Source organism: Hermetia illucens, chromosome 5 (genome assembly GCF_905115235.1).
Source record: "Hermetia illucens chromosome 5, iHerIll2.2.curated.20191125, whole genome shotgun sequence".
Classification (NCBI taxonomy): domain Eukaryota; kingdom Metazoa; phylum Arthropoda; class Insecta; order Diptera; family Stratiomyidae; genus Hermetia; species Hermetia illucens.
Genome location: NC_051853.1, coordinates 93,318,497 through 93,343,030, shown reverse-complemented (window position 1 = coordinate 93,343,030; position 24,534 = coordinate 93,318,497). Strand labels below are relative to the sequence as shown.

General features: G+C 40.6%; 1 protein-coding gene across 1 annotated transcript; it reads right to left on the bottom strand.

Moving 5' to 3' along the window:
* Positions 1-6,437: 6,437 nt before the first annotated feature.
* Positions 6,438-22,877, bottom strand: LOC119657756 (tyrosine-protein phosphatase non-receptor type 23). Its single transcript, XM_038064811.1, has 5 exons — positions 22,685-22,877; positions 7,881-8,035; positions 7,534-7,822; positions 6,982-7,251; positions 6,438-6,921 (listed from the first exon to the last, which is right to left on the bottom strand). The coding sequence occupies exons 1-5, from the start codon at positions 22,700-22,702 to the stop codon at positions 6,634-6,636; spliced, it is 1,020 nt and encodes a 339-aa protein (XP_037920739.1). The 5' UTR covers positions 22,703-22,877; the 3' UTR covers positions 6,438-6,633.
* Between the last annotated feature and the right edge of the window lie 1,657 nt (positions 22,878-24,534).

Here is a 24,534-nt window from a genome sequence, read left to right as displayed (position 1 = left end):
GAATTTTCCCTGCTCGTTGGAAGGTAGCGAGGCTTGCGCTGATCAACGGGTTGCCATCTTCATACCACCCACTATGTATGCTTGACACTGCTGGAAAAGTTCTCGAAAAGCTCATCAAAAGTAGACTCACTGAAGCGATACGCGCTGCCGGAGATTTATATCAACGGCAGTTCGGTTTTAGAACAGGGAGAACTACAGTTGATGCTGTCATGCAAGACGTGGATGCCAGTCGATGAGTGGAGGCACATAGCCGTCGAACTCGACGGGTGGTGCTCCTCGTAACGCTTAACGTCAGAAACGCCTTTAATTCCGTAACATGGAAAGACATTCCAACCACAATAGACAATACTTTCCACGTGCCGAACTATCTCTTACCAAAATTGAGGGACCATCTGTGGAACCGCTCCCTGCTCTATGAAACATTAGAGGGTCAGAAGAGGATGCAGATGATGTTGCGGCGCTTGTTGTTGGACGCACTGTCGAACAAGCCCAAAGCAGGCTCGCAACAACAACAAAATAACAACAGTAATAATAAAAAAAGAAGCTGGACGTTGTAGGTATGGAAAATTTTGTGCATTTCCTATATATTTACGTGGACGCTTGCCCCGTTTGTATCGAGCTCGTAATGTTTCTATATTTAGCATGGCAAACTTTATTGTGATCCTGATATTCAGTCTTAGATTGTATTGAATTTGCATAAGAGCGACAAACTTGATCCATTATAACTTTGTTAATAATAGTGCGATTTGACATGACCTCACGGCCATAAAATGGGGAAGCTGATTGATGAACCCAAGAATATGTTCTTTTTTGCAGGCTTTCACGCAGTTAAACAAAAAAACCCGAAAGGGAGGAATGGTTAAGCAAGTGGCAACAATTGATTGTCCCTCAGCATTAAGGTGGTGGCGTAGAAAATGCATAGTGAAGTAAACGAAGTTTCTCATGGGACATGGGGCATACCTTAAATATCTCTATAGGTTTAAACTGGACCAACTGTTCCAACAGCGTCGGTATTCCTGAGGATCCGGAGCATGTCTTCTGCCATTGTTCTAGATTTGCACAACAAAGGAAGAGTCGGGGGTAGATATTGGGAGGAATAGTAGCATTGAGAAGTCTGATTGGGAAAAGATTTGCGAACCAAGGGAACTGGAATGGAGTTAGCAATATGGTGGGATGGGCGCAATGTAGGTTGAGAGATCTGGTTGCGATTGCAATCAAAGGGTGCAGGGAGAGGCTAGAACCATGTCCACTCCGAGAGGAAATACTTTGCGGAGTTTCCACGGGTAAGAGGACAAGAGTTAGTGCGTGATTTTAATGGGTAAAAATTCCAGAAGTTCGAAAATGTAAATGCTTGTGTTTTTTCAAGATTTCAATTTCTGAAAAAAAACAGGGCAGACAGGCAGTAAACAGATTTGAATAACGTTTTATTTTACATAAAACTTTAAAAACGATCATATCCCTCAGGTAACCTCAGCAGATACCTATTTCTCAATCTAAGGAGATAAAATTCATTCAGGAGGTTTATTTGAAAAAAAAACGTATTGAGATTTGAAAACTTTGGTTAACCTGAATCTTAGCGGAGTTCTAGGCATTGAAGGATTGCGATTTTAACCAGACGAAAAAGGAAACATATCATCCATTGGAAAACAGTATTCAATATCAGAAGGGAAATTTGAGATTTTTTAAATATTGGAAACATCTTCGAAATGTGTAGGGTTGGTCCGAGAAGACTGATATTTTAAATTCAGTGTACCGAAAATGACATGCAAGGTGATAGACACTTTAAGGCGTAGGTTACTCCAGTCACGATCATCATGAAGAAATCCAGACATATAAAAATTATGGATCACGAAAAAAGAGAAATTTCCTCCGTGCTGAACGGACAGTAACAAGACTACAAAATAAAGAACTTCTACGAGAGCTTGGAGGCTATCGTTGTTTAAGCAATCCGCCGAACTGAGTATCTTCAGGTTCTCTTTCAAGACAATTTTACAAGAATGTTATTTCATGCGTATAGCTGGATATACAGACCATGGCGCAAGTCTAAAATTCGATAAAGAAGTGAGTGAGAAGCTAGTGTTTCTTGCCCATCAGCCATAATGCACTCGGCATACAGTGCGATGTGCTGTGGCAGTTTGGAAAATTGTCAGTTCACACTTGTCCGAAGGCAATAGCATCGTCAATATAGAACCATGTATGATTATGCTGCAAGCATTTCTGATTACAGAGTTGAGAGAAGAAGAAAATTAAATAATAAATAAGAAAATTAAAATAATTTTAGAGGAAGATGGCGCAACATTTTACAGGACATTGATTTCTCTCCAGTTGCTTCGGCTGCTGCCTGATCGCTTAGCGCATCCCCTTTTTTGGCCGCTTCGCTCAGAAAGTTTGCTAAGCCTATGAGTAAACTTTGGTAATGAGAAGATATCACTTCGTTCACGGTACGCACAGCCACCGGAACCTCGCTTATCTGGATAAATCTTAACGAATTAAATATTTTTAATTCATTGATATGTGAGACTTGCCTGTATGGAAAATACTACAAAGCTAGCTTCAAGGGTCCTGAAGGAAAACCCGAATAGTGTGTGCGGCAAAATAATTCATGCATCCGCGCACGGCCTATTCCAAGAGAATTCCATCACCTCTTACTGACATTTCTCATTTTGCAAAAGACAATTACTTCGATTTCTGCTCCGCCAATCTCAAGAAATAAAATTCAGATGGTCTCAAAAAATTCATGGGATTGATTAATTGCATCGATCAAGAAGGAAATCCTACAGCAAAATTAATAGGGAAGTATTTTATATGGAGAACTAAATGCGATTTGACCTATAATAATAATAATAATAATAACAACGTAGACGTAGCATATACTCGCACTTTAATCTATGAAAAATTTGAAGAAACTTTCCATCTTCTTGTGGGAAAACATTTCTTTAATTTTAATTTTTTGTTCTGCACATCGAAATAAAATCTTTCAATGACTCAATGAACGGACTGCTGAGCTCCTTTTTTTCGATTTTCGCTATCGCACCGTATTGATTTGACATAGAGAAGATCAATGTGTTAAAAACCTCACTCACCCGAAGGGCAAGAAAATTTCGTGTCAGTGTTGTCACGTTTTAATCAACAGCGTAAAAGGCACAGTGGATAGCCCACTTTTCGTGGAGCTGGAAGAGACAAGACCTGGCGGTATCCCAGGATAGGCACAGATACTAGTAGGTTGACCCATCGCTCAGTACATGCAATGTTCACCTACAATAGGGAATTTTTTCTTTGTTGTTACTAACACTGGTTATAATGGTGGCTGCCAAGCAGAACACCATCGCCTTCCTTATTAAGGAACATAAAACAATTCATAAGCGCAAAAGAAATTCAAGAATGGCGGAAAATATAGAACAGCGGGTAGCCTTTGGTCTGATTACGTTTCAAAAATGGATGGACGACCGTAGAGGAAGAAGAGGTATTGATGCCTGGCACATCATCAGTGGACGCACTACTGGCATCCAGCTTGGAGATAGTAGTCATCGAGGACAGTACAATCGTCTACAGGCGTAGCATCGGTGTGCTGGAAACAAAAACAGGGATCTCCAGGTGCGACGCACAGTTCAAGTTTTGAAACCACTGGCGTGGAAACTGTACGTAGTGTACTATCGAAGTTGAGGGTTCACCAAAGAACAAAGGACCATAAGAATGTCGACCACCGGAAGCCAGCAAACAAACAAAGGTCCGCTGGAGTTCTGCTCAAGAGCCAGTATCAGAAAGGGATACAAATTCTTGGAAAGATTGTGAAGCATAAGGTACTGCCAATGAAAAGGATGACAATTCCGCTTACCGCAAACTGACGACAGAAGTTTGGATCAGTGTTGACGCCAGCCTGTCCGGGATGGTTACCGAACATCTCCCGGGCGGTAAGGGCGAAAATAAGGCATGCTCCCCCCGTTTTGGTTCCTGCTAGCTGTTTCTTGTGTTCCACGTCATCGCATGCGAAGACCTATTTTTCAGGCACTATCTTGGTTCGTGGAGTCTACAACGACGAGATTCGCATGGGTAAGAAAAAAATCTTTCAATCCACAACCACAGCAAAGAAGGACAACCTGTTTATAGATTGCGATGTTAATGCTAAGTATATACTTCAGGATAGCTCGGAAATAAGCGAAAGAGGTTAGTCTCTACTTAACTTAATGATAATTAAACTATCGATTTGTAAAAGGGGCAGTACAGCAACCTTCCACTTCTTCTGCTCTGAGAAATCTGTCGGTAAGAAGGGAGTGGAGAACTGGGGAGTGTCTGACCGAGATCCGTTTCAGATCACGGTTGGATGCTTTTCAATTCGAATCTCGCTGTAGAAATTCCTCACCCTTTCAGAGAACCCTGGAACAACTACTGAAGGAATTTGGTCAAGTTGTCAAAAATAAATTCTTCTTCATGTTATAGCACACACCGTACACTACAGAACTGCGGAACCCCGTAAGAGGCAATGTAGTCAGCATTGCGGTCGCCCGTTACTATTACCTTGATGTGACTCTGCTACTCAATTACAGCTGAGTCGACTGGTACCCGGCATCCAAGCAACCCTGTCAAAAATCGGTAATTACCTAGGATAAAATTAAATGTGCTGTGAGCATCTTCTGCATATATAAATCTCCGGGCCCAGACGGTCTCATGCCAGTCATGTTACAGAAGTGGCAAGAAAGAGTTGTACCGTGGATTGTAGATATTTAATGGAGTTGCATTACTTTCGTGTAGGTACCGCACTTTTGCACACGTACGTCTGTTATTTTCATTCCAAGGCCGGACAGGTACGGGGAAGAGTCCAAGTAGGATTTTTGACTAATCTGCCTTCCGTGTTGAATACCCTACAGCGAGTCTTGGAAATCCACATGGGGACAATCATGGAGCGGACGCACTTCCCCGAGCGTCAGTGCGCCTACCTCCAATGCAAATCCATAGAAAACGTACTTCACGAGATAACGAGCACAGTTAAGCGGTCACCGCACTACAAGCAGTATACTGAAGCTCCCTTCCTGTATATAGAAGAAGTATTTAGCAACGTTAGTACAAGAACCATCAAGGAAGCACTAGCCAGAATAGGATTGAAGGGTTGCATTACGCATTGGATAGCATCCATGAACAGCAACAAGATAATCCAGCCTCCAATTGAAATCTTGGAAAGCACGTTGGGAAAGGTGTGCCTGTGGGCAGCAAGATGCGAACTTGGCCTAAATTCAACCAAAATGGAGTACCCGAATTCAAAATCCCGCTGCTAAATAAACAATTATCGTGTAGCATTATCAGAATACGTCTCTCCGGATATAGGTCAGCAGAGCCTGATGAGCATAGTAACTTCCTAGTCGGTCTACGTCGCACCTAACTAGGGCATAGTCGAAAACCGGTGACATGTTGCTAGACTGTGGAACAAGATTCTTCACACACTGATCAAAGATGATCTGTGGAGCTGCGCCAAATCAAAGATGATGTAGCCCCCCTATAACTATTGGACTAGACACGTTCAAATGCTTATAGGATGGTTGGCGGTGTGCACCGAGAGCGAACCTGCATAACCCACAATTGGCATTTCGATTGCGATTGCCGTTTGAAGGTTTCAAAAGTCCCTAATTACAGGGTAAGGGAGTTGCTTGCCTTCGTGAATGCTATGATCTTGGTCTTCTCGTAAAAGTCATGGTCTTAGCAGCTCGTGGCATTAATACGGTGTATCATAATGCGCATGGAGCTCCACGGAGCGGCCACTAATACCTGCCTATCTACCTCTTGGAAAAAAAGTCGAACGGGCGATGAAGACGCCTCTCATCGGAAACTTAAATCCATGGCTTAGCCAAAAACTTGGTAAGGTTGATCGCTTTCTCTAAGTGGAGAAGGAGGTTTCGAGCGTTACCTACCTACTTAATCGGTAATGTACGATCCTCTGATTGCGTGTTCTTCAGTGGAATGACGAACGATCTCACTCATCTCTTTTTTTATTATGGAAGGTAGGATGGGATGCGCAATCAACTCTATGCGGACACATGGGAGCTCTTTGCGGACAACATTGCCATAGAAATATTGAGGAGAGTTAACAAGTGGCGCCATTTTGTATGTTTAATTATGGTTCTGCTTCTCACGAAGAAGATTGAGCTCGACCAGCGGAGGGATCTCTCCGATTGCCCTCATATTGGTAAAACGAAACCCTCGACTTGAAGAGTGGCCCCAAGTAATGTGTTAAGTGGATTCAGGTTAACTCTCTGATGACACGGAGCTTTCACCATTACAGGAGTGCAACACTCAGTGGGCACATGAATTCACCTATTCTTCCCGGAAAAAGTATATAAACTAGGCGTAGTAAGGTTAATAATAATAGTAGTTGATGTTCCAGCCATCGAATTTGAATCCTTGGTCTTCGAGCATATTAGTTAAGAATCAATTTGAAGATCCCGAAGTAAGATTAGAATAACATAATAGTTTTATTCTGCATAATGGCGAAAAATATACATAAAATATGTGAAGATGTAGTCTCACATCAACATGTAATTTATAAATTTACAAAAGAGAAATTATTGCATTTCAATTTACAGCGCGTTATGAAAAAATGAAAATCTACTACATCAAAGATGATTTCTATAACTCTACAAGTCTTCAATAATATCCAAAGGAGATATCATGCAACGGCTGAGCGCCTCCTTGGGGAAGTGCATAATCTTTCGCCAGCTGGTCCAAAACACCACCACTGCGACCTTGAGGTGAAAGCTGTGGGCTGTATTGTGGGGTGGGTCGTGGCGAGGGGAACGACAGAGGCTCGTGCACGGGTCTTGATGGAGGACCAAAGGATTGAGCTCTAGCTGCTGGGGCAGGCTCTGGAGCGGGGGCGAATGATGGTCTGGAAAGTCTCACTGGACTGGACTGAAGTTGAGGTGCTGCAAAAGTCTGTAAATATTACCAAGAAATGACCTATCGAGAATTAATTGGCAAAAAAACAGATGCTACCTGACTCTGGGAGTACTCTGCATCTGGTCTAGCTGGGCGGGGTTGAGCTGAGTAAACAATATCACCAACTGGTTGAGCTCCAGGAATTTGCAACCTTGGTGGGGCTGGGCCCTGACTGTACTGTGGGCGAGCTGGTTCTGGAGCTGGGATGAATTTTGGTCGAGGAGCTGGGGCAAACTGTTGACGTGGTGCTGGTTCATCTTCATATTCAACGTATTGTGGACGAGGTTGTGGGCGTGGTGCTGGTTGGGGACGTTGAACACGAGCAATCTATGATAGACCAAAGGGAGAAACAAATTTGGGATTTGAACAAATTTTTGACGTAATTAAATAAAATAGCAACATAGTTTCATCATGTTATGAAGATGTGTTCGTAATTCGTGAATGACTGCTATTATTCAATCTTTCAAGCAACATATGTAAAGAAAGGACAACTCTTTCTTTCCGAATTTATGTTAATACTTTTTTTCTGTTGTATATCCTAATTGGTTTTATTTATTTATGGGCTTCAAGTTTCACCTAAGCAGAAGTAAAGGAACATAAATTACTTACATATGGCTTTTGTGGAGGGGCTGGACGTGGTTCGTCTTCGTAGTCCAGAACTTGAGTACCATCCTTGTTTGTGCTTTCATCAACTAGAGTTGGGGGAGCTACCGTAATACCTTCTCCCGCCGGTTGGAAACCATATTTATTGGCACCGTACTCAACTACACGAACTTTTCCGCTTTCATCCACGTACCCGTATTTGCCTTTTACTTCACCAGTCGCCAACTTTGTTTCAATTTTGAAGGATCCATCAGCGCCTTCGTATCCATAAGTGTACGACCCATCCTCGTTATGTCTGGGACAATTTATTCAAGTCAAATATTATGTAAATATCGCATAATCAATCTACTTACCTATTGATTTGCTTCAAGATAGGAACTGGAGTTGGCCGGGTGTCAACTGGGCCATTGCCTGGTCGTAGACGAGACGGTGCAGCTCGTGGCGAATTATCATATTCTTGATATTCTTGGCAGTTCACTGCACCTATTACTAGCAGCATGCACGCAACCTGTATAGGAGATGAGAAACGCAGAATGCATATATTTAATGGGAAATCAATGGAAAACGATAAACCGTGGAAACGGCGGGAGAAAAATCATATTCAAATCACGAATCATCTGCCTTGTCATGAACCATCGCATGTGCTTTTTCCTATGCAATCTGTTCACGGTTTTATTTATAGATGGTTCATTTGCACGCGATTTATATAGATTAAATCTATGTTCATTAGAGATTCCCATTTTCACTTGTTTGAGGCTAATTGTGTTGTTGGTGTTTGAAAAATGCGGAAAATAATACATTTCCATTTTAAATTACTTAATGTGCTGCTTCCATATCACATTACATAATTGATTATGAATTTTCACTGGTAATTCATAGATATTTCCCATGAACAAATTCTCGAGATAATGGAAGACAGTAAATCAGAGATCAAAGAATGAAAGACACTGTCAACATATTTCTACAATTGATATAGTATGGGCAGGTTTGTCTTGCAAGGATGAATAATTTAAACACTTGTGCGGTCATTAGAGTACTTAGAGTTCACAGCGGCTACAATGAGAATATTGTGTACAGTATAAGATTTTGTTAAGTTTCTCTTTTGTTTTTATAGTAACTCCAGTGCGTTTCAAAAGTAGAAAACACCCGATATGTATAGAAGATCTTTATAATATGGAAACTTTCGCTTTTAGGTACGAGTATGTCATGCTCACGGTGTGAAAAGCGAATGGAAACTATAATAATACTGTCAATCATACTAGATTAAACACTCTTAGCAGGTTGAATTGACTAATCTAGTTAATTACATGTCCTTTAGAGATACCAAAAATATGTATAGCTTGTAACTACATTCCAGCTTCCATTTATGAGATATCATAATCCATTAAAACGAATATACCAATCAATATTTGATTTTTTATTGTAGACGGTTTTGACACATTATTGTTGGTAGTTAATGAAAAATTATCTGGTTATTATGGTTGCTACTAGTCCCTAAAAAGGACATTTCGCGTCAACTACAATTTTGTGTCTCCAACTCCTTTCTGGCCTTCACGGCAAACTTACGCTTCGCCTCTATTCTTCTGCGTCACTTGTTTCTAGGACCCCTCTTTCATCAGTCATAGCATGATATAACTGGCATCGATATTGTCACCTTTTCTTATAGTGTGACCTATCCATTACCAGTTCCGATTTCTTACCCACTTGTCCATACATCGACGCAGTTTTTCATTGGAAATTACGGGTAACAGTTGCAGTTATTTTCCGCAGGGTTTCTCTCATATAAAAACAGAGACAACTACATTTTCTGGTTTTGCACAAAAAAGCGAAAATGCATTCTCGGGGCAAGGTGCTATAGTCCATTGAGTCCCTCTACATATTCCAGACAAGGCAGGATGAATAACGTCACCAATAACAAAAATAATAGGCAACTGAGCTCGGTCATGTTATTTGCATAGTATGCTGGTCCCAAGTCCAGACAAAAGAGGACGATTTGAGGCAACGTAAAGTGCTGAGATCAAAAAAGAGATAAATAAAGTATAGTTGGAGTGGATAATTGTTAAATATTGGTACCCTCACTGGAAAAATGGAGCTCGACAAGAAACTCGATGCTGTGATGCCAAAAGCTGCGTCAAAGAGCACAAACGCAGTAAAAATTTCAATAAACACCTCTATTTTGGTAGCCCACAAACTGAAGATAATGTTGTCATTGTATTTCTGAGAATTTCCTTCATGTCATTGCAGGGCCGAGTGATGTGATGACCGGCGGATGATCGCACGATTCACTTCTTCATCGCGTACGTAACACAGACAGCTCGACCTGATACCGAGAAAGATGCCTTCTGGCAACTTCTCCATACAAACACCTACAAAGTGCTCGCCAATGACTATATCAGCATTGGGTGCTATCGGAAAAAGCGTTTGGAACACGCAATGAGGGTGGCGTGCGTGTAATCGATTTAGCGAACACTCACAGCCTTGTACTTGTCAATTGTTTATTAAACGATTATTTTATATTTGCATCCTAAATTTTATGGTGGGAACAGTGAAACGCAAAGGAATTATATCCTCATAGGACGCCAGCACTTCATCATTGCTACGACTGTAAAGATGCTTAGTTTGAGACAAACGCAACTCTACATCGGTCGGTTGTTACTTCTGTGATTCGAGCCATTGGTAAAAAAGCACGAGGAACGTGCTGGCCTGCACCGAATTAAATGGTGGCTATTTCGTAAGGAAAAAGAAAGGACGATCTCATCAACGCGATCTCTGACCGAATCGTAGAACTTAGTTAAGAACCTAATCCACAAAGCGGCTTATGTAAGCGGTTCACTAACTGAGATAGTCAACTTTGGAGTAATGGTGTTCAAATGAAGGTCCGTGAGCCTCTACCGTAAGTTTTCCCAAAACAAAAGACGGCCCAATTGGCAAATTTACAAAAATTTCAACTACAAAGGTAAGAAAACCATCGTTGTTATCCAAGAGCACCATTACAAAGATCTTTCTGATAAACTGGACACTGAGGATGCCAAGAGAGGTCTGCATTGACTTGTCAAAACTCGATACTAACGCAAGCAGGATATTGAACATTTCTGTTGCGTTAATGACAAGAATGGTACTCTGCTTATCGGTCGACCAGCGACGACAAATTGGTGGAATTTCTTCATTCTCCACTTCCACCAACACTGCCGCCATCTGGAACAACTCCACATGTCAGCGCCACTAAAATTGAGGATGCAATCGAGCGATTGAAATGGGAGCTCTGGAAAGCGAAAAGCTGGGTTCCAATACTGTTTCTCAGTGGGCTCCTCAACCGGGGTATTAGAAAAGTTAGAACACCGTCTGACTGACAAGAAAGCATTACCGTTCCAATATGGAAACAGTAAGATAGTCCAGCTGAATGACCAAATTACCGGTTGCGTTCCCATAACATAAGGACTTCTGAACGCATCCTTGCCGGGAGCGTTCAAATATCCATGAACCAAGCTGCGTTTTTCAAGAACTATAGAACTGCTAACGCAATACTCGTTGCGCAGTTACTCATTGAGAAACACCGTGAGAAGCTTCATCCTCTTTAGATAGCATTTCCAGGTCTAGAAAAAGCGTTTAATCGTATACCACGTCAACCCATCTGATGCCCTCTGCGGCACCACTGTGTACCAGAGGAGGTGAAGTGCTGGGTTAAATTATTTGACCACGATCGAAGCATGGCAGGTATGTATATCAAAACCGCTTCGCGACTCTGTCTGTGTGCATCAAGGAAGCGCCCTTTCACCACCCCTTCTTGTTTTCGTTAAAGACACGGTCACACGGGACATCCAACGTCCAGCCCTTTATACAGTGTTACATGCAGATGATGTTTTCCCTGTGTCTCATAGCAATGTCTCAAACTGAATCTAAATAGAAAAGAGTTTTAGACGACTGTCTCTAATGAAACAGGCACTACCACTGTCAATGGCAGTGACCTAACCAGAACTGAGCGATTTAAGTATCTCGCATCAATACTATCAGCCAATGTAGAACAGCATTATGAAACATTATGAAACTTGAATAAAGTGGCGTTCCACAACTGGCGCTCTTTGTGATCGACGAATCAACGATCGTCTCAAGTCTAAAATTTATCACATTGTTTTTCGCCCTGTCGCCGTCTATGGCCCTCATGTTGGCATCACATCACAATGATGCGGAGGATACTAATGTGGTCAATACAAGAGGATCCAAAACAAAACTAGTTTATTTTCTAAAGATAATTCTTGTTAATATCTTCGCAGCCAACTCGTTAGGGTCGGTGGGCTCGAGCTTCACAGAATGTAGTGTAGAATACAATATTCGGGGATGCAGAGCAGTCCGACAGGAAACTATAGAGTTTGAAAAAGTACATATATCATGGGAAATTCGGAGTTGTTGCAGAAAATGTAGATTGAAAACACGAAGCCTGGAATAATCGGCCAGAGGGGGAAAGTTCTTCTTAAAAAAGAATAATTTGGTGAATTTGTATTTTATAGCTTTAAGGGCACGACAGTCACAGTTGAGCATGGGAGAGCAGATTACAAAGCAATATCCAAGGATATATCTAATAAGGGAGCTTGAAAGTGTTAAAAAGGGATGGATTCATGTAAAGCCGGAAGAGAACCGTAGGATAAAACTAGACATTTTGGAAGTCCGAATGATGATGTTAACGAAGTGGGAATTGATGAAAAGTTTGTCAACGAATAGTTACTTCCTGGTCTGAAAGGGCATTAGTGGTAATAGGGATAAGCCACCAATATAGTAGAAAAAGGAGTGGATTTAAACCACTGGTACATTAAGTGGCATTGCTGACGATTAGTGCCAGTTTGTTTACCGACCACCAACGCACCAGAATATATAGGTTGGATTGGAAGCGAGCACAGCTCAGAGCAGAGGAAACAGCGGAAAATAATTGAAGGCCATCTACGTACAGCAAACACGAGTCGGGGAGGATGGAGAGAAGGTCTTTATTAAAATATAGGAATCGTAAGAAGCCAAGTGAAGTTCCTTCGGAAACACCAGAGAGAGAAGAGAGGGAACGAGAGAGATCATGAAATCATGAAAAAAATTGGTTTGATATGTGTAAAGAGAGCCGTGAGATGGTTGAAGAGGAGAAATTGTGAAAAGAGTTCGTTCGTTCCCGGCGAGCCGAGATGACCTTGGGGCTGCGTTAAAAAATGTAGAAACGCTTCGTCGCTGTTGTTACGTAACCAAGTACATCTCTCCCCATCACATGTCCACATGATTGAGAAAAATGTTGCAGAGTCTCCTGAGCGGTTGGTGCTTAGCACCGCACAGTTGTGATGCCTTTTAGCTAGGTTCGGAATCACGTAGTAAAGATTCGGTTGAAAATCAGCCTCCAGATCAAGATAGACTGCATTAGCGTAGTTGTCAGCAGATGTCCGTCACCGGATTAGCGTTTGTTAACACTAAGTTTTCGAGAATACAAAAACACAGTGCCTCAAGAGGTCGAGAATAACCACCTAATGTCGCTGGGATTCTAGCTCGAGTTGACGAGAAAAAACATTCTGGGAATCTTTGATACCATTGTTAAGGAGCGGCCGCATCTTCCAGAAACCAATCACACCCTATTTTCGGTAGCCTAAGGTGCGCGTATCGTAGTTGTCGTTTCCTTAGTGAGAAAGTTTCGAAATTTGCAAGTTGCTAGCCCATAAATTTGTATCATTTTAGTCGCCTTTTACGATAAGCGAATACACTTTGTGTATATTCTTAGATACTTTGAGTATATTCTTAGATCCTTACTCGCAGAACGATTGAATAGTTTTATTAAAAATATAGAATATCTCAATGGAAAAATCAATGTTTGCGAATCAAATGCGCGCATTAGAAATCGTATATTTTACACCAGACAGCCAACGAGGAATGTAATTAATTTGAAAATCAACAATAAGGAAATCAATTTCACGTGCAATGCTACTCGCATTACTATGGTACTCAACAGCTCGCATTGCTTTAAATATAATGGGGAGCAAGCAGTATTAAATACGTTCGAAGTGAAGAGGCAGACTTACAGCTAGAGAAATCAATTGGCTTGGGATTCGGATTTATTAATAACTACCGGCGATAGAAAACCTTCTGAACTTTACGAAGCGAACAGTAGAATGGAGCCGTTGGTAAGAAGTTACGGCTTTAAAGCTAGCAAATCAGAGGCTGATACAATAATGCACTAGGGCACCAGGATAATTAAAAGTACTAAAAGAATTTAACCGTCGTCAATTACGCTCTCAAATACCTACTTCACTCGTTAATACGTTAATGGCAGGAATACGTAAATTACACTTTAATTTCCAGTTGCTTAAGCTGCCACAACTACGCACACCTTCATCAGGACCAGTCAGAAGCAATCAAGCTGACTTATAGCTCGATCAACTAGTTAACGCCCCAATCCAAACAACAGGGTGTACTTTTACTTTCCGATCATTTGATCCTCAGAGTGATTCTAAATGCTCCTTCCGACCCCAAAGTTTTTATAGACCGAAATAGAGATTTTAATGTGAAAAAGGATAGCAAGGGGTCCATATAATTTTCACCCCTACTTCCTAGTATAATTTTTACCTTGAGCCTTGATTTTCTCTCTACGGCCCTATTTCGACCACTGTCTCCATTTATGTGGCTTCTCATTTGTAAAAATTCGTATATCTTTTTTCTCAATAAAACCTGATTGAAAATTCGTCATAGTTTTCGAATCTCCAAATATAAGACTTTCTAACTGGTTACTCGAACATTCGAATAGATGAAGCTCTTCCACCGATAACCTAGTAAAAGTTCTAATATTTCCTGCTTCCAATTTATCTTACCCGTTTGGTATAAAAATGTAACGCATGGAAAATGCGTTAGTTCGCGATTTTTTCTAAATTAAAATATTTACCAAGAATTACCCCTTACTGCTACCCTATATAAGGCTGTTATAAAGTCCTAAAAGAAGCATAGAGAGCACACCTACGACGAACGGTCAATTCAGGGCCGGAGTGACAAAATACAATCCTGACGAACTCTACTTTGGACTTCAAATCCCTCTAAAATTGTATCTCAATACAGCGTATAACATTTTACGTTACCATGCGTCATTCTAATAAAAGATATTAGCTTTCACGGAATGCTCCTCCTACACTGTCGATGGGCAAAAGTTTTTCTGAAATTACTGAAAAGGACGTGGACCTAAGGATAAAAGACGACTAATGGCTTTGTCCAGGTTAAAGGTAGCTCATCAGACGTTGCACACTTCAACGGGTGGTAGCCACACCTTTTTATATAATCAAAAGCACGACCTGGTGAGAATAATATTCAACGTAGTAGCTTTGGCTTAGCTTGGACTCAAACTATGGCAAGTTTTACGTAGAATCTAATTCACACCCGCGTCGTAGAAGAAATCATCATCTGTTGACGGGTTCGGTGGCCAAGATGGTTGCCCGTCAACCTCTCGATCTGGTTACGCCGGGTTTGAACCCCAGTTGTCTTGAACATTTATGTTCGTATTCGTGCTGTCCCGCTGCTGTAGGATTGCACACCATTCAGCGTGATAATAATGGAACTGAAGCACAGTCTCAATGAAATCTGAAACTGTGTGAATGGTCCCTATTCAACAAAAGGTGGCGGGGCAGCGTCTAATGAGTTGCCTCTGTCCTGGACGAAACCGTTAGCCGTCCTTGTTTTCTTTTTAAATACTAGGGTGATAAGCGCAGAAGAGGAGCTCATAGACCAACAAAAGTAATAGTATGTGGATGCTAGACTTAGGATTCCTCATTTCCCAGCTATAGCCGAAGGGTGTAAATGTGGTCGGTACAGGAGAATCTAAAAACCTACCGACACAAGAAGCACGCAAATACCACTAAATTTTGCACAGTCGCGCCCATTTTCCGAATTTAAACTAACTATCCCTTCCCCCCTTTTCTAGGAGTGGTCTTAGGAAGCAGTAACTGTTTAGAGACTCCAGGGAACTACGGGGCCAATATCCTGGGGCCACCATCAATCCTTTACTATTCTTGAGTGCATTGTCTCTAATGATTTTACTTTTGCTGAGGAGAGGTCTTGAGGAGAAGTCCGCATCCGCATGTTATGGTGACTCGGCGCATCATCTACGAGGACGTGATTCTATTCGGGAAGCTAAAAGGCTGAGAACCATGGTGAAGGGGTCCTTCCATCTCTTCAGTCACTCATCATCATGAATCAGATGCCTACCTTTGAAATTTCTCACATGACCATCCAAGCAAAAAGCGAGGGAGTTTAATGGCCCGATTCACAATTATCTGAGGCTAAGGAGGAATGAGGTCGATTATATTAACCATAGTAAACTTGTGTCCTTTAAACGCGAGACTCGAGTTCGCCAATATTCATCTCCACGTGCGAAGTTGGTCCGCAAATATTTTCTTCCAGTTTGCAGCGTCAATCGTTACATTATTCTGTGGTGTTTCCCAACATAATTGGTAGCAGAGGCTTCGTGTTATTTATGATGGGGATGTGCAACTTTTTTATTTAATTCAAATGTTAAATATGTATATAGAAAATTTCTAATGAAGGATTGAACGAACATTCATAGAAAAGAAAATTACAGAATTTGGGGACGCTACGTTTGTTTTAAATGTGTCAAAGGATTAGATCAAAAGGCTAGGTTGCAATTGATTGCTTTTCCTAGTTCTTTTCGTATGGGTGAGTGAAAATAGTATATGAGTTCCTTGAAAGGCGTAAGGAATATGACAGTGCGGGTGCCATATAAGGAGTCTGGGAGGTGAATATTAGGGGTTAAATGACAGTCCATAAGGCACACGGAACAGTCAGAAATCTGTGGTGTCGAAGAAATGACATTCTAAGAAAAGTAAGACAATCATGGTAACATGATTAGGGATGGTTACTTTTCGTTGGCCAGATTGAGAGCAAGAACAGTCAAGTTATAGACAAATCCAATCGCCTAGATAGAGAAGACAGGGATTAGTTACCCCTGTCTAAGGAAGGAAGATAACTAACGAAGAACGAGCTTAAGAATAGACAAAAGGTGAGCTTCACATTAGAGGAAAATTGATATGGACAGTGGAGTTTAAAACTTCGGAGAGTTCAGTGTAAATTATGCGTAAGTCTTTTCTCCCATTCAGGGATTAAGCGATAAAGTCAGCAAATTCTTCTCTTATGTGGAGAGAAAAAACTAAAGTAGGGGACAGTTGATTCCCGAAATACGGTTTTTTTTCTTCAAATGTTTAGCCAATAAAGGAAATAATCTAATAAACCTGTTTAATTTTATTTAAAACTTGGCAAACTAACCACTCCCTAACTCAAACTATTCAACAAGTTAGTTGGGGTCAAGTTAAGGATGATATTGTTAGACGGTCAAGTTCCACAATTTTAGGGTAGGGTGATGATACAAACCTGCTTTTACTTGCCTGCAAGTGCAGTTTCAGATAAACGGTTGTTAAAAATTAACGAAAATAGAAGGGTATAGAGTTTATGTATATATTTTCTAAAACGAGATTAGGAAGGCCATCGAGACCGCAACAGCTATTAATGCCAACACTATTAATGAGAAATTCAAAAGAGGAATAAAAGAGACATAGGGTAAAATAGTATCTGACGTCTCAGAAGACGGATGGGAAGGTGAGATTGATGCAAAAACGGATGAGGGGAGATTCCGGAGAAGTTTACATGCAGAATTAAGGTAGTATGAAATGTCATCGTCGAATTTTCTATTGGTCATTGGAGCGGTCGAGGAGGCGGAAGTTTGGACATGAGATGAGGGGGCTTAAATTACCGTCGCCAGCGAAAACTTTCAATGATTGATAGAAGAAGCGTTCCTGATTAAGGCTTTTGTGTATAAACGTAAATATTTTCAATTCCAACTTCGTATGTAAGGCATTTCATGCAAGCAAGCAAGGAGTTTGTCCATGATATCTTCAAATATTGAGACAGTGTGGTTGCATGGTAAATTTTGGAGGTCTACGGTCCACCCAACTGAGGACAAAAACTGGCTTAGGGCTAGAAAATCCGTTCTGTGAAAAATGAATCTAACCTGTTGGTTGTATGGTTAATGTGAAAGTCGATCTCAACAGTTAGATGGTGAGCTGCGATTTTAAGATAAGCCAGGTTACTGATCAAAGAATGTCTTACAATGAAGGTAAAGAATATATTACAATGAAAAGATTAAATGGAAATTGTACGCAAAATAATGAAATACCAAAGTAAATTGTTGGCACAAGTCAACAAGGTAGATATTAGCAAAGAAAGAAGTAAGTAACCCAGATGAAATCACAACGAGATGGGGTCAAGAGTTCAAATGTAGACTTTCACTTCAGCGGGTACTTCCCACAGACACTTCCTCATTAAATAAAGTTGCAGTAATGCTTTGCGGAGTAATGGAAAGTACGCTTATAATACTTGATATAGGAGAGTTATCAAGTGTGATACGCAAGTTTATTGTTATGAAATGGACTCATGGAAGAATATCTGACGACTGGTGCAAAAGGATCGTATACCCATTCTATAAGAAAGGAGAAAACTCTCCTATGAAAATTACAGAGGCTTTTCATTGGTGTTTTCGTCATAAAAAATGGTAAGAAACACTAAGCCCGTACATGGAAAAGATGATTGGTGAATACTAAGGTAGCTACCGAAGTGAGCGGTTTATAATTAGGTAATTGTGTTTATTGAAACAAGTGCTTGAAAGATTCTGATAATTTAACATCATTACACTTCGGACAGAAACTAGTACGAATGAAGAAATGGGCTATAGACAAGACAGAATTCCAGGGTAAGTTCCGGGAAAAGTTGCTACAGAGATCAAGCAGCCTCAATTAGGGTTTGAAGGTAGAAGACTGTGTAGATCCCATTCTCTTCAATATAGCACTGAAACATATCATTCGAAAAGAACGCCAGACCAACTTTTCGAGGTTTGGAGTCCGTGATAGAGGAAAATCGATTAAAGGTCAACGAGACTATAGAAAATTTCATGAGCCAAACAAGGAAATCAGCGTCAACACGACAAAACAATAAAATAGGGAAATATAACTTGAAAAATGTTTGGCTTTACAACTTGGATCATGAAAGAGAACTGAAAATACCTTTAATATCTTTGAACACTAAGTTCTCAGGTACATACTTTAATCAATACTGGCAGGATTGGACTGGTGAATCAAATAGAATGCGAGGTTGTACGAAGTCATTGTTAATCCAGCTGCATTCATTCTGGTGAAACATAGCAAACTGTAGCGCTTGGGTCGACTTGAGAGGTGATAATTGGAGAACCGATATTTTTGAAAGCAATGGGTTCTGGTAGCTTAGGCTCGCGTTATTGATGATGAATCAACAGTTGGCGGTACGAGATCGAAGGTCACTATGGCAATAAATCACGTAGTTTTTTGCATTACGTGTAGTGTCAGATTTTCAAATAAATGAAATTTGTGGGCAAGTAGTTTCAGAGCTAACGACATGGCTACTATTTCTTATAATCGAAAACGGTTAATAGCAAGTTTCTAAGATATTCATTCGCTCCTCAGCCACGGTATCGGAAACCCACAGAACCCTCGCTTTCCCCAACTTCAGCGAGAATCAGGGCGACTTCCTGAACTAACGTGGACTAAAATGATGAGACCTTGGAACCTCCTCCTCCTCTTGCCACAGTGTTGCAGGCAGCGCCCGCTTCCATGGCATGGGAGCCGGTTTCTGACAGAAACTTTAATGTAAAATTTCGATCCATATTAAAGACCATCACAACTAAACAGCACTACGCACCAACGGAGATTTGTGACATGTATGAGCTCACTGAGGGTGACATTGTGGTGATGATGAGTGGTCCTAATGCCAAGGTGGATTCTAAAACTACTTTTATCGTGCATGTGATGGGTAAGCAAGGTCTTGGTGACCACAGTACAGCCCTAGGTTTTGAAGATTTCTGACATTTTCCGAATTGTTATTTACAACATACTGTCTGAGAATTGACTTTGTCACGAAGTTAATTGCGTTTCGACTGATCGTCAGTGATCATCATCATCATCAGATCCAACGTATGACCGTCATTAGTGGGTAAATAAGTTGCCTTCTAAATAAGTGCAACAAAGGAGTTGCGTTACCAAATCTGTTTGCAAAGGGCCGGAGTGTTGTTCCGATCCGGCAGTCACACAACAATGGGAAAACCTTATTTCTGCGTAAACAATACAATATCTAAAAATCCGCCCCAGGATATTGATGAGCGTGCAGCTACCATTAAAAATAGTTTAATTTTGCATACGAATGAAGTTTGTTGGCATGTTTCAAAAGGATTCTAGACGACCTTTTATTAGTGCGGAAACGTAGAAACAAATTAATCAAGGTAAAAGCTGAGTAATTTGTCTTACTACTAGCTAAAATTTCGGTGGAATTTTGAGTCCAAAGCGTATTTCCCCAGGGTTGCATCTTATCACCGATATTATTTTTTCTTGTTATGGTCGACGTTCTTCATGCTGCCTTATCCGGACGATGTGGATGGAGTTCAATTGACAATGTTGTCTTTCTTCAAAAACCCCGGCTACGATAATGGCATCTGGTTGCTTCACAGCGAATCATACAAATTGACCAAATGGTTCTGTATATGGAAAATGAGGCAAAGAGAGTTGAAACAAGGATAAATACCAAGAAAACCAAGATTCTCAATCTGACTTGACTTGAATTAATAGGCAGAACAGTGAGCGCATCGAACAGCAGGCGTTATTTTCTAGGATGGGGACACAGAACTTGATTTTTCTGTGTCGCACAGGCAGTGTTAAATTTGCCCTGGTTGTTCTGTTCTAAATCAAGAAATATCACTATTTCAGCATCGATATCAAGTTGAAGCAGCTCAACGCTCCTCCTCTCTCTGTGCTATTATATGAGAGTAGTTTATTCCAAGTAGCCACCGCTGTCCAAGATTTCGGCAATTCATGCCTGCGCCCTGTCATCAGGCGATTCTGGCCTGAGATAATAACAAATGAAGAGCTTCGTAGAGAGAGCAGTGTATGTCTCACGTGTCAATCAAAAGGCTGAAGTGGCAGTGAACAGATCACACAAGGAAGTATGATAGGAAGTTAATTGAACCCTCTATCACAGGGTGACGGCGAGTGGGTTACCAGAGAAAGACGTGCCGTATGACCATGGAGGAAAAGTGCCAGCTGCTCAGAAAATCAAGGAGCTTTGAAACGCTTTACCTAGAACTGACGACGAAGGTAAATAGGCTACACTTAAGGGTTTGTGGCTACCTTAATTATATAACGTTCAGAATTATGTTCTTCCGCAATTGATATTAGATGACTGGATAAAACGGGACCAACTCTGAATTTTTTACCGCTTTCTCCGACAATTTTCAGGAGATTTTTATTTCATACCTCATTTTATTTCTAGTTCATAATAAAATTTATATGTAGTCTCCGTAAAATCAAATGGCAAAACTGCGATCATTCAATTTCGTGGCCTTGGTTCCGTGTAAATTATATGTGGTAATAGACAAATGAATGGACCAATAGACGAATATCGCAAAAACCTTCAAAAATAGCGTCCATTCAATTATATGAGGTCTTAAGTAGTTCAGGGCAGGGAAGAATTGGCTTCAGCTATCAACGTACTTCAATTTTGAATAAATATTGGTGCAGCATCTTTACGTTAATTTTAGTTTAATAGCGACTTGATTTTCTGACCTTCCTTACTTCGAGACTTTTTAGGAGCCGACGGGGATAACTCACCAAGGGTAAATGAAGACGTAAGCCCTTGGTATTGGCGTTGATATCCCATGAATAGTATCTAAAGACCTAAAGAACGAGGAAACAGATATAAACAATGCTAAGATAGTTATGTTATTCAGACACCTCCTCTCTGGCTTACACTGCAATTAGCGCTCATGCCACATGAAAAGTAATCATTACAAGGCTGCAGGCCCGACCAGTTGTCAATAATTACTAAGCAGCATTCTTTCTATGTAGTCGACCATCACGAATTGATAATGGTTTGCAATCTTTCTTAGTGTCTTTGATTTGATACACCTCATTGTTTTATCATTGCATCACTTCGTCGTTGATTCTTCAAAGTATTCAATGATCATCGGAGCCGGTGCCTAGTCAACGCGACGCTGACAATTAAATTGGAAGTCTTGAGCGAAACCTCGCGGGTTTGATTTATAATAAACAATGTATTTACTTATATTAAGAGAAGCTAGCTGTATCAGAACATGTATCCTACACGAGAAATAAATAACTGGTATTGAAATACATAATCAAACAAGATTGCATCAACAGCAAACTCCGCAATTGCGGCGTACACGTAGGGGTCTAGCCACTGTTACTTTCATTAAGTTCTCCAAGGCCGTACTAAGTTACACATGTTAAGAAATCAATGAGGAAATCTAAGCTCGATATTCTGTCTGCACAGATTACCAGTTTCTGCATAGTGGTTTCGGAAGCGATGTTGACTAATTTTCCTCATTAGATGTTTGTCTAATTATTTCTAGTTGCTCCCGTTTCGTCGAGCTAAAGATGAATAACTAGATCGAATGTTCATCATGGTTTGGCTCTGCTAATGCAATGTAGTCTCATTGCTCCGAATCCATTGTATTATTTTATTTTGGATGCAAAATGATATTAATGTAGTCAATAGTAAAGAGAGGAGATATCCGATCGCACGAAACTAGCCTCGCGAGGTCAGTTCAATGAGATGGCAAAAAAGGTGAGGCCAGAAGGTCAACATGTATTGATAATAATATATCCAGTCTTGCTTGCAAAATAAGCGTGGCTAGAACAAAGATATACTATATACATTTATATATGTTATTCCACGATTTTTACTCTTTTGTCTAATTCTAATCACACGGAGCTGTTATCATTGGTTATTTAATTGAACTTTTTGAAGCAAATTTTCTGGTATTTAGCGTGAAAATCTACGCCCAAGTAATCGGATAACTTTTGTCAACAATGTCACATAGTACTTTGTCCATAAGAATGTGCGGACAATCAATAGTGCATAAATCCAACAGTGCACTGCAAAATTATAATTTCTAAGTAAAGTGTTTCACATAAGCCGTAGCTTCATTGACCTGCGCTCAGGAGTAAACAATGATGCAACCGAACTGGCACAGAAAGTTGCGAAAAAAACAGGTTCACTTAACTTCCTTGATACGACCATAGTCAACTAAAAATTAAGCACATACCAATGCAGAAACACCCATGGCTATCACGAACGTATCACTACTAGGCTCGAACTAATATTAATCCTTGATTGCACTTTCCGTGGCAGAAGTACGAAAGCAAAACTAGTTACAATAGGAAGGACTAGTCGGTGTACTGTTCTCCTCCACCCACTCTAAATCATCTAAATTCGCGTTTAAACTGAACCATACTTAAGACTTCTTGGGGGCTTTTATACTGCGACCTCATACCTTTAAGACTTTGGTCGGTCTGTTTCCATTCAACCTTACCACCAGAAGGTAGTGGAAACGAGACAGTGAAAGTAGTATGGGGCACGTTCGCACCACCGGTGCAGTCATGGTACTTGCGGCCGGAGATAAAGTACATTTCCAATTCAAAGTTACTCCTGAGCCGAGTCTCAACTCACACCTTTCTGTTTCATTTGCGGAATTTACCTGTATTGTTGCGATAATTTTGCAATTGATCTTTTAAGGTAATTTGGATCAGATCTGATTAGGAGCAGCCAGCAAGAAACATCTTTTCGATACTTCTTTACCAGTTGCATCGATGCTATTTGTTGTCCATTTATTATGCCTATCACTATGTCGATTTAGAATCTTAAGAGAATTTATTTCAAGTTGCCATGATTACCTCAATATTTTAAGGTAGAGATCACTTCTAGTGCATCTATCCATTGCAGTTAGAGTATCTGACGAACCCATAGATATTTACCGCCACATATTTCTGCAATGGTCGAGATCCGTAATTCGAGTTGGAGCTAAAGCATTAAACTAGAATATTTTAGGGCAGTCTGCGATGGAGCCGATGGATTTAGCCTACGTGGGGTCAGAATCGTTCATTGTAAAAATAACTATTTCATTAGTGTGCATCTCACGTAGGCGTGCAAATCTAAACAAACAAATGCAAAATTGGCTGACTCTGAAGAAGGTCAGGACTGCGTTTTTTATTTGAAACCAAGTGTGAAAACCAAGTGTGACCTCCGAAATCTTGCGGTCAACATGAATTTACGTAAAGATTTGGATTTAAGTCCGTGTTACTATTTCAAAAGTAATATATCCTCAACATGAGCGTTTTGTTTCGAGGGGATGAAAACCACCGGCTACTGCATAAACCACATTGGTTGAGATGGTTCTAAAACCACCGCACACTTTTAAGGTAGCCTTTCTATAAACTGGGCTCATTTTAAGATTACAGAGATTACAGATACAGAGTTCGGCAAAATCGTAGTCATGATTGATTGTGATTACGAATTTGATGATTACGTGATTGTAATCATAATCAAGCTCTCGTGATTAAGATTGTAATCTCGTAATCATGCAATCATAATCATGTAATCACCTAATACTAATCCTGTAATCATAATCCTGCATTTTCAAATGCGATTGCCTGATCTCGTTGCTTAATAAAGAGTACATTTGCATGATTTCCAGCTGAGATGATTTCAAGGAGACGATATTAAAGATACTTTGCTTGATGTTGTTGATGACTTCTTTTAGTAGCAAAGAGTATTTTCCGTCAGTCATAATGGATGACTGGTGCTAATTGAACGCCGCCACCTCTCAGCCGAGACGTAAAAACTGCCTTCATCCAGATCGAGCAGGCGGCGCGAGATCTTGGGCTGCACATTAATGAAGGCAAGACTAAATATATGGTGGGAACGTCAGCACCGAAAACCAACCAACCAACAGCATCAAGCCACACTGATCAAACAGGAAGAATAAAGATAGGAGACGGCATTTTGAGACCGTTGATAATATCTCCTATCTAGGGTTCCGCTCGAAACGTTTAGCATAGGGTTAAAGCTCTTACTGTACAAGACTATGATCTTGCCAGTCGTCATATATTCCTCGGA